This window comes from Chironomus tepperi, unplaced genomic scaffold, assembly GCF_022539635.2.
Source record: "Chironomus tepperi strain 1889 unplaced genomic scaffold, CSIRO-AGI_Ctep_v1 contig_7, whole genome shotgun sequence".
Classification (NCBI taxonomy): domain Eukaryota; kingdom Metazoa; phylum Arthropoda; class Insecta; order Diptera; family Chironomidae; genus Chironomus; species Chironomus tepperi.
The window spans coordinates 846,701-858,122 of NW_027226129.1; the positions used below are offsets into that span (position 1 = coordinate 846,701).

General features: G+C 38.0%; 1 protein-coding gene across 1 annotated transcript; it reads right to left on the minus strand.

Annotated features, from left to right (window-relative positions):
• Window positions 1-359: 359 nt before the first annotated feature.
• LOC139089167 (GRAM domain-containing protein 2B-like) lies at window positions 360-4,859 on the minus strand. The gene is made up of 3 exons (XM_070638659.1): window positions 4,453-4,859; window positions 4,066-4,360; window positions 360-1,135 (listed from the first exon to the last, which is right to left on the minus strand). Exons 1-3 carry the CDS (start codon window positions 4,461-4,463, stop codon window positions 422-424), a joined length of 1,020 nt encoding a protein of 339 aa, XP_070494760.1. The 5' UTR covers window positions 4,464-4,859; the 3' UTR covers window positions 360-421.
• Between the last annotated feature and the right edge of the window lie 6,563 nt (window positions 4,860-11,422).

An 11,422-nucleotide genomic window follows, 5' to 3' on the forward strand; every position in this document is an offset into this window, starting at 1 on the left:
AAATTTAAATTTTTTAAATTTTTCAAATATAAAATTTCAAAATTTTCCAAATTTAAATTCTTTAAATTTTTCAAATTTAAATTTTTTAAATTTTTTAATTTTTCAAATTAAATTTTTTAAATTTTTCAAATTTAAATTTTTCAAATTTAAATTTTTCAAATTTAAATTTTTGAAATTTAATTTTTTTAAATTTTCAAATTTAAGTTGTTAAAATTTTGCAAATGTAAATTTTTAACTTATTTTAAATTTTCAAAATTTAATTTTAAATTTGAATTTTGTAAAAAAATTTAAAAAAAATAAATATTTCAAAATTAAATTTTTTTTTAAATTTTAAACTTAAAAAAATTTTTCATTTTTTTTTTTAAAAAATTAAATAAATTAAATTAAATCTCACAAATATTTTAATCATCCTCCCCCTCAATTACAGCTCATCCCTGGACTGTTCCCTAAACTTAGTCTCCAAATGACTACTCAATTCCTCCAATTTCTGCCTAACATTCCTCACCGTCATTAAATTCCTGTTTAGAATCTGTTCAGCCTCTTCAATTGTCATTTTACTATAATCCCTTGTGGTTAAATGCCGATTCTCGAGTGAATTAATGCGTATGAGTAAAAATGCAGTAAAAAATGCAAGCAACAAAGTCAATGCAATTCCAATAAACAGAACCATTGAATGATTTGATGACTCATCGACTTTTGGCATTGACTTAAATTCAATTTGTTGGACTTTTTGAACTTTTGGTGTTGGTGGTGGTGGTGATGGTGGTTCCGGTTGTTCCTGTACATCCTCAACATCCTGCTTAATCATCTCAACGGTTTCCGTTATTTTAAATTGTGTCGTACCTTCACTCGACAGTGAGCTGCTGTCCTCTTTGGACGTATCCGTCACTTCAACATCAATTCCATGTCCATCGGGTTCATCCTCGACAATCTCATTGATACTTTCGTTACTTTCTAGGGCTGGCACTTGAGCCACTTTTGTCATACCTAACATGAGTTGATAGGCAGTCTCACGTGATAAAAATGAACCAAAAACATGCTTTGCATCACTTAATTGAATGCCAATGGCATTTGGAAACATTTTTGCAGTCTTTTCTTTTGAAATGAGTGAAACTGATGATATGGGGATGACGAGCTGTTGGGGATAGAGAAGGTTGAGATCATTAAATGTTGGCATTTGATTAATTAAGTGTTTTTTGGTCAAAATAGCAATTTGGAAGTCGGAACTGCTCTGTTCCGCATTGTTCCGCACTGTACTGCACTGTGTACTGCACTGTGTACTGCACTGTGTACAGCACTGTGTACTGCACTGTCGGAACTGCCCGGTTCCGCATTGTTCCGCACTGTACTGCACTGTGTACTGCACTGTGTACAGCACTGTGTACTGCACTGTGTACTGCACTGTGTACTGCCCCTGACTAGCTTTAAGGCTTTATAACTCATAACATACCGAAATTCCCTTCCATACGCTCACAATTAGATAACGAAATGGTTTCCATGACTTATCACATGATTGCATTTTAATGATATGTCTATATGCTTAATTAAGTTTGGATTATTCCTCAATTTTAGGTGGCAAAATCGGAAAAAATGAATTTATCGTGAAATTTTGACTTGTTTTGATAAGAAATCATCTGATTTGTTTAATACAGGTGAAGGATTTCACTAATTTTGAGCTTTATAGGCTAATCCATCACGAAATCCTCAACTTAATTAGTAAAATCGATCAATTTTTAATGAAAAATTATGAAATACTTTGCGGAATAAAAATCAAAATTATTAATTATGATGTTTGTAAACAAAAACAACTGAGACTGAAAACAAGTCAAAGTCGAGAAGTAAACAGACAATTAAAATTTAAATATCAGTGCTGATAGTAAGCCCCTCTGACAGTACTGAGTGAGGTATATTTATAAATTGAGACTGTCCCGAGCAACACAATGTAGAAAATTTGATTTTTGGCATTAAAAATTTGCTGAGATCAGCCGTCACGTAGCAGCATGAAGCAGTCACGTAGCGCTGTAACGTAGCTTTCATGCATTGTGACGTAGCCTGTCACATAGTCGTCTCGTAACCGTCATGTAGCTGTCACATAGTCGTTACTTAATTGTCAAGTAGTCGACACAAAGCCATTACGTAGACGTCACGTAGCTATCTTGTAGCTGTGTAGCTGTCACGTAGTCGACATGTAGCCGCCACGTAACTGTCACATACCCAGTCTTCTTCATGTCTACAGGGAGACGCAGCCAACGCCCTAACGACAATTGTGATACTCGTAATCGTCATGTAATTGTCATGCAACCATCACGTAATTGTGACGGAGCGACCAAATAGCTGTTATTTAGCTGCGACGTAGTCGCATTGTTATCACATAGCCGTCAAGTATTCGCCTTTTTGCTGTCACGTAGCCACCACGTAGCAGCCACGTAGCCATCATGTAGCTGTCACAAAGCCGTCACGTAGCGCTAACGTAGCTATCACGAAGTATTGACGTAGCCATGCCATAGTCGTACCATAGCCATCAAAAAGGCAACATATAGTCGTCTCGTAAATATCACATTGCTGTTACGTAGATGTCACATAGCCGGTCACCCTAATGTATATCTTGTCATCAATAAAGTGACGTTGTGACACCCATGCAACTTCATTGTGTTGTTCGGGATGTTCTAGTATTGGAATTTTAATTTCTGATCTTTTGTGGCTTCTTAAGTTACATATTATGAACTATTTTTAGATAATTGACTGCATAAGAGTCTCATGAAATAGCTCCATAAGCAACAATGTCAACGTTATGGATGACAGAGGTTCTATAAAGTCCTTAGTAAGTCTCTGGATAAGTCTCTCGGATAAGGCCTTGGGATAAGTCCCAAGGTACATCCCCAGATCCCAACTCCATTAATACCAACTCTGTCAATTCAACCTTTAATCACAATATTGGACTAATAATCCACATGCAATTCCTCAATTGATAACATTCGATCGAATAAAACAATCAAGATAATCTAATTTAGAAACAAATCACAAGTGTGTCGAACAATTTTACAATTGAGTACGATTTTTTATTTTACAATTTTCTCATAATCTCTTATCTTCATTTTCATATCACTAAATGGAGGGGAATGTCTGGAAATTATGTAACGCTTATGGGATTGAGATTTGGGAAAGGAAGTCTAACTTTGAAGTTGATAGATATGTACTTAAAAGGATAGATTAAAAGACTATTTCAAATCTGCCTGAAGGGAAACCTGTCTGAATAGTGGCAACTCTACACCACCTTATCCTAGCATGGTAGCTTCTATATTACAAATGCTACGGTGTTCCACCTAATGCTATCCTAACTGTCCCCGACTATTATACACCATCCTATCCTAGCTGCCGTAGGAAATTTTACTCTATCCTATACCGGTTACCCTAGACTATCCTACCCAATGCCATCCCAGGTGTTCTATGCTGCTCTGCCACCAAAAATCCTACTATCCTAATTTTCATATACAACACTATCCCATTCTATCCTAGTTGCTCCAGATTATACTATCCCATTCTATTCAGGCAGTCCTACTTCATCCTATTCTGGCTGTCCTATTCTACTCTTTGCTTGCTGCCCTGGGGAACTCTACTCCATTCTATTCTAAATACGCTAGGGCTGAAGTAGAAGAGTTACTATAGGATAGCCATATCTTCCAGGATATGGGAGGGGTAGTGTAGCCTGGGGCAACCAAAATAGGATAGTGTAGGGCAGGCTAAAGTAGTTAGGATAGGTTGAAGTAGAGTAGGTTATCCCATGTAGGTTAAGAAACCAGTCATTGGACTAAGAAGAATGACCCACTGTAAACGACGATGGAAACGCTAGAAGACTTGATTCATGATTTAGTTGCAATGGGTAACAGTTAGAGAAGAGATAGAATGTGGGGTTTAAAAATCACTATTTTTAGCGTTACGTAACTTATGGATATTCCCCAATGTTATGACTAATGTCACCCAAAAATAGCTCTATTTTGACCAAAAAAAGACTCACAACATTCGATTCTTATCACAAAAAAAAAGTATCAAAAAAGTTAGACTCACCTTGGTGACATATCCAAAAACATTTGAATAAAATGAGAAATAATTTTCGGACACATAAAGATGTCCCTGCAACAGGATATCAGCCACTAATGCACAACTAAAATAATTAATAAGCTTCTCATCATCGCCAATTTTCTGTGCAAATAATTTACGAAATTTTTTAATTCTCGATTCGCTCATTTCAACTTTTTTAATTTTTTTCTCCTTTTTTTCACTTTTTGGTTCACTTCCGCTTCCATTTTTACCTATTTTGACTATCCTGGTCGGTGACAGTGGCGGATGTAGGAGATAATCTCTAAAAGTTTTTGAATAAATTTTAATTAATGAATAAATTTCAAACGTCTGCATTGTTTTAAGGCTTAAAACTATTAAGGAACAATATTCAACCTTCCAGACATGGAAAGAAACACCTGAGGAGGCTACGACAATTTTAATCTGTCATTGTGTGACTTTTTTTTTACAGTCTTTTTTTTTTGGGGCCTTCGGATGGCGTTCGGCTCTTATCGAATGTGCTTATCAAGTTACTTTTTTTTGCTTTGTATTTATATCTGATTCATTTATGTATTTTGTATTCTTTTTGCGGTTTTAATGGTAATTGTGTGGGTGGGAGGTGTTTGGTTTGGTATGCTGGATTTTTGGAGGGTTCTTGGGTTGACAGTTTGGGTGATATGGTTAAAAATTGGAAGATATTGAGTAGATTTTGATTACATTTAGGGGAATTTTGCTAGAATTTTATTGGATTTTATTGGATTTATTGATGATTTTTGTCTAAATTTAGAGAAAAATGATCAAATTCTAACAAAATTTTGGTAAAATTCTGAGAAAATTTACTAAAAATCCAGCAAATTTTATTAGAGTTCTTTCTGGTTTTTGTCCAAATCTAACAAAATTTGATGACATTTTTAAAGAATTTCTAGAAATTTAAATGATTTTGTTGGATTTCTAAAGCATTAAAGTCAAAGACATCTCATTTCTGTTCCGCCTTATCTAATTCAATAAATAAAGGGTATGTATTATTAAAGTCAAAACTCATTTTGAACATTTCTGAAAAAATTGTTTGAAAATTATCGGATTTTGTGAGAATTTCAGCTGATTTTGGTGGAATTCTGGCAAATTTTGTTTATATTTAGGTGAATTTTGACAAAATCAGACAATTTATTGAAAATTAAAGCAGTTTTTGGCGAATTTTCATCAAATTACTTAAAATTGCATTTTTCAAATTATTTAATTTTAGCCAAATTCTATCTAGAATCCCAAACAGGCTCGAAACATGTTCATGAGTATGCTTACAAAATTGAGCCTTTTTAATTAAATTGAATAAATACACTCAGGAACATGCTCATTTAGATAGATACGTTAAGTGTATCTTAGTTTGTTTTAATCAAATTATTTAAATTGACTAAAATTCCAACTTCAAGTTAAAGTGACTCTGGACCCAAGCCTGATTTGATGAATGACCAAAGTCAAGCCTAAGAGTCAGAAACTCCAATTGTCAAGTGTTGTATTTATTGAATTTAAACGAGATGCAGTAAGTAATACAGTAATACAGTTCTAAACATTAGAGTGTCTGACCTTGGGTCAAGCCTGTTTGCCGTCAGATTTATTGCCATTTCTAGGCTGTGTTCGACCCGGAAACTGGTTATGACAAATTTAACGAAGTTTTTGGAAAATGTAATAGAAATCTAGAGAATTTTAAAGGATATATGACAGATTTTGATAGAATTTTAAGCGGATTTTTACAGAAATTGTTATAATTTTGTAGAAAATCAAACATATTTTCGTGAAATTTATTGCATTTGATTTAAAATTGAGCAAATTCAGACTCAATTTTAGTAGATTTTGTCAGATATTTAACAGATTCTGATCAAAATGAACTTTAATTTTGGCGAAACATCGCCAACTCTTTCTAACACTGACAAAAGTTAGCTCAATTTAGAATCCAAAAAGGCAGCTTCTGAGCTGAAGTTTGGACTCAAGTGGAGGCTCCCTCTTAATGAAGTCCTGCTTACTCTGATATATGCCCACAGAATATAGCAGAATCAATCATAATCACTAAGTATACACTTGACCAATCTCATTTAGGTGAGCATTCTATTCATTTATTAAAGGACATGAGCAACTGTCAATCTAGGACCTCGATTCAGAATTGACAGGACTACATTTTGGAGTCCAACTCTAATATAGTCCGATTTCAACTTAGACCGACTTCTTTGAACTCCGAATTCCAATTTTTTTGAAGTTCGAACTCCACTGAAGTCAGATTTTAGAATCCAATTCCAGATTCCCGCCAATTTTGTCCATATCTTCATCAATTACAAATAATATCTTACAATGGCCTCTTCCTGATCACCATTTTCCATGCCAATTTCAATATAATCCCCTTTGATGTCCGATTCATCAAAATTAACTGCAATAATCACACAAAATAGTCAACTCGATGCTGCACTAAAGGTCTTACTGACTCTGTTTTCAATAACATATTTTTTTATAGCACTCGAGAGAGCGCAAATAGCTGTTTAAACAGCTGTAAATGAAAAACCTTCATGTTCATAATATCGATTCAATATCTACTAAATTATTTCCGAAATCTCTGATTTTTGTTCTAATTTTAAGATGCGCTTTAACCTCAATTTTATGGTGACTTTCTTACTTTTTCAATTATTTTACTGTGTCAACTAATTCTCTTTGGTGTTTTCATTGATAAGGAAAAATTAGAAATAAAAAACTAAATGATAATAAATGCGATGACAAATACGCGCAGGTGTTCCTTATAGTCTTGACAATTTTTTTACAACAACTTAATGACTGTGCAATTTGATGACTGATTAAATGTTTTGAATTATGCCATTAATTGAATTTGTTTGATTTTTTGTTGGATATTGATGGCATTTGATCTTTGGAAGGGATTAGATTGAGGAGCATAGGTCGGTTAAGTGATTAAAACTCAAGTTCCAGTCCTGCGTGACCTTGACTTGATGACAGATTTGACTTAAGTCCATACAAGAGACATAGCGGCTTAATGCCGAATTTCGGATCGATTAACCGACTTAGCCGGACGGTAAAAGAGCCCGTGGACGTCCAATGAACTCTTGGAAGGAAGCTGTCGATAGGGATAGTATTATACTTGGTATCGGAAGTTGGAAAGTGGAAGCCAGCGATAGAGCCAGCTTCAGACGACTTCCGTAGGAGGTCATGAATCACAAATGATCTGTACGACCAGCGAAGAAGTAACCGACTTTGCCGTCAACCGTCAATCCAAGCCACACAATGTACATTGACCTAGCTTGACTAAACTAGTCGAATCTAGTCTAAGCTAGTCCACTATTTTTAAAAACAAATTAACATAACCAAGAAGATAGCCGGACTGTATCTTACAATGACGACTAAAAGCTAATCGGAAACGGACTAATCGACATCGGTAGATTGATGAGTTTTGTGGTAATTTGACTTGGATTACATGATTGTCATAATTATGGTTCTTGTCCTTGTTTTTTAGAATTTATTAAATTTTGTCACTCCTTACTCGCTCTTGAGGTCGGTTTCTTAATCTACCTGAGATACCCTACCCTACTCCACTCTATCCTAGCTGCTATAGGCTACTCTAGGCTACCCTATACTCTATGTATCTTAGGAATGAAGCAGGAGGGTTATCCTATGACAGCATTACTCGGATAGGTATAGTATATCGGAGTGGATATCCCGAATGGGGATGGATATCCACGGGTAGAGAAAGGTTTCCTGGGTAGGGAAGGGTATCCCAGGTAGAATAGATTAACTCGGGTAAAGTAGGCTATCCACGGGTACTAGCGGGTAGAGTAGAGTAGAGTTGGGTATCATGGAAAGGGATATCTCGGGTAGATCAAGAAACAGACCCTTAAACCGAGTAAATAGCCTCTAACCTCTCTTAAGACCATTAGACCTACAATGACCCCAAACTGCCAACATATATCCAACAAATCCTCAACGAAATTATGCAAAAAAAATAAATTCTTAATAAAATTGCATTTTTTCTATCAAAACAATTGAATCAATTTTCTTTGAATTTATCATGAGTCTTTTTATTCAATTAAATTGTGTTTTGTCACCTAGACCTACCCCAAAGAGACAATGAACTTCCAATTTTGATCAACAAACAACAAACAAAAAAACGTCATTATTCATCTTGTTTACAATTCAATTAAAAATGCAAATTGTAAGTTAAAAAATGAATGAGAAAAATGTATTGAGACGATTAAAGTCTGTAGCCTGAGAGCTGCACGTGCAGTGTAAGATAAGGAAATGTTTTTATTACATTTGTAGCAAAAAAGTCAAGATCGTTGTTAATTGGAGGTGTTGTAGATTAAGTGTGTAATGTAAGGTAAGTGGGGTAAAGGAAGAGGGGGATGCATGGGGGATGCATGGGAGATGCATGGGGGGATGCATGGGGAAAACATGGGGCAGTATGGGAAAACAGGGGGAAGCATGGGGAAACCAGGAAAGCAGCATGGGAAAATAGGGGGAAGCATGGGGTAACCAGGAAAAAGCATGGGGAAATCAAGGGGAAGCATGGGGTAACCAGGAAAGAAGCATGGGGAAATCAGTGGGAAGCATGGGGAAAACATGGGGAAGCATGGGGTAACGAGGAAGAATGCATGGGGAAAACATGGGGAAGCATGGGGTAACCAGGAAGAATGCATGAAGAAAACATGGGGAAGCATTGGGTAACCAGGAAAGAAGCATGGGGATAACATGGGGAAGCATGGGGTAACCAGGAAAGAAGCATGGGGAAAACAGGGAGAAGCATGGGGATAACATGGGGAAGCATGGGGTAACCAGGAAAGAAGCATGGGGAAAACAGGGAGAAGCATGGGGTAACCAGGAAAGAAGCATAAAGAAATCAGTGGGAAGCATGGGGAAATCATGGGGAAGCATGGGGTAACCAGGAAGAATGCATGGGGAAAACATGGGGAAGCATGGGGCAACGAGGAAGAATGCATGGGGAAAACATGGGGAAGCATGGGGTAACCAGGAAAGAAGCATGGGGAAATCAGGGGGAAGCATGGGATAACCAGGAAAAAGCATGGGGAAATCAAGGGGAAGCATGGGGTAACCAGGAAAGAAGCATGGGGAAATCAGTGGGAAGCATGGGGAAAACATGGGGAAGCATGGGGTAACGAGGAAGAATGCATGGGGAAAACATGGGGAAGCATGGGGAAAACATGGGGAAGCATGGGGTAACCAGGAAGAATGCATGGGGAAAACATGGGGAAGCATTGGGTAACCAGGAAAGAAGCATGGGGAAATCATGGGGAAGCATGGGGTAACCAGGAATGAAGTATGGGGAAAACATGGGGAAGCATGGGGTAACCAGGGGGAAGCATGGGGAAACCAGGAAAAAAGCATGGGGAAATCAAGGGGAAGCATGGGGTAACCAGGAAAGAAGCATAGGGAAATCAGTGGGAAGCATGGGGATAACATGGGGAAGCATGGGGTAACCAGGAAAGAAGCATGGGGATAACATGGGGAAGCATGGGGTAACCAGGAAAGAAGCATGGGGAAAACAGGGAGAAGCATGGGGTAACCAGGAAGAATGCATGGGGAAAACATGGGGAAGCATGAGGTAACCAGGAAGGAAGCATGGGGTAAACATGGAGAAGCATGGGGTAACCAGGAAAGAATGCATGGGGAAATCATGGGGAAGCATGGGGTAACCAGGAATGAAGCATGGGGAAATCAATTTTAAACCCCAAAATCCCAAAAAAAACCATAACAAAATTCTCAATTACATACAAAAAATGCACAATTGTTGCTGACGTAAATCGACCGTAACAGAAGAAATAACACAAGGAGATCAAGATCGTAGCCTTAAACTCTCGTGACTTGCATCAATTAAATTCAAAGTTCTGGTTTAATATTCAATATTAAGGTTGTATTTTCATTGTTTAGCACATAGCTGCATGAAGCTTCCTCTATTGATTATATCTGAATTATATCTAAATCAGATGCACACGGACCTGGATTTTTCCCACAATTTCTACGGCGCGTGTGGCTTGCAATTTTGAATCAAAATTCACTTATTTTGTATATTTTTTGCCATAAAAATATCCACTTTGTGACTCATTTGACTCACATTTCACCGAAAAAAATAACTCTCAAGTACAACAACATTCTCAAACCAGTCAATTTAATTCAACAGCTGTTAAGGCGGCGCACACATTTTTTTTTGCGTATTTTGATGATTAAGTATGGTTGGAAAGTTTGCAATTTGGATGGTTTGTGAGTTGATTTCGATCAATTTGTCTGTCTGTCCGACTGTCTGTCTATCTAGCCAACCGGGTATCTGGCCGATTGTCCGTCAGTCTGTCCGAGTGTCTGTATGTTGGACTTTTTATCTGTACGTCTGTATTTCTGTCTATCCGTCTCGTCCTGTCCGACTGTCGATGTGTCCGACTGTCTATCTGTCCGACTGTCTATCTGACAGGTTGTCTATTTGTCCGACTGTTCGTCAGTCCGTCAGTCTGTCTTGTCCGTCAGTCTCGTCTTGTCCGTCAGTCAGTCTTGTCCGTCAGTCTCGTCTTGTCCGTCAGTCTCGTCTTGTCCGTCAATCTCGTCTTGTCCGTCAGTCTCGTCTTGTCCGTCAGTCTCGTCTTGTCCGTCAGTCTCGTCTTGTCCGTCAGTCTGTCTTGTCCGTCAGTCTCGTCATGTCCGTCAGTCTGTCTTGTCCGTCAGTCTCGTCTTGTCCGTCAGTCTCGTCTTGTCCGTCAGTCTCGTCTTGTCCGTCAGTCTCGTCTTGTCCGTCAGTCTCGTCTTGTCCGTCAGTCTGTCTTGTCCGTCCATCAGTCAATATGTCCGTCAGTCTGTCTTGTCCGTCAGTCTGTCTTGTCCGTCAGTCTCGTCTTGTCCGTCAGTCTCGTCTTGTCCGTCAGTCTCGTCTTGTCCGTCAGTCTCGTCTTGTCCGTCAGTCTGTCTTGTCCGTCAGTCTGTCTTGTCCGTCAGTCTGTCTTGTCCGTCAGTCTCGTCTTGTCCGTCAGTCTCGTCTTGTCCGTCAGTCTCGTCTTGTCCGTCAGTCTCGTCTTGTCCGTCAGTCTCGTCTTGTCCGTCAGTCTCGTCTTGTCCGTCAGTCTCGTCTTGTCCGTCAGTCTGTCTTGTCCGACTGTATGTCCGTCTGGCTGTCAATCTGTCAGTCAGTCCATCTATTTGTCCAACTGTCTATCATATTTTCTATTTTATCTCGTCTTGTCCGACCGTCTGTCAAAAATGCGCCTTAGTCATCCGCAACCCAAAAATTTTCAAACTTGATTGTCTTGTCTATTATAAATCACACAAACTAGCTTTTTTTTTGTTACATTTTTTCTATTGCTGCTTGTGCTATCGCACT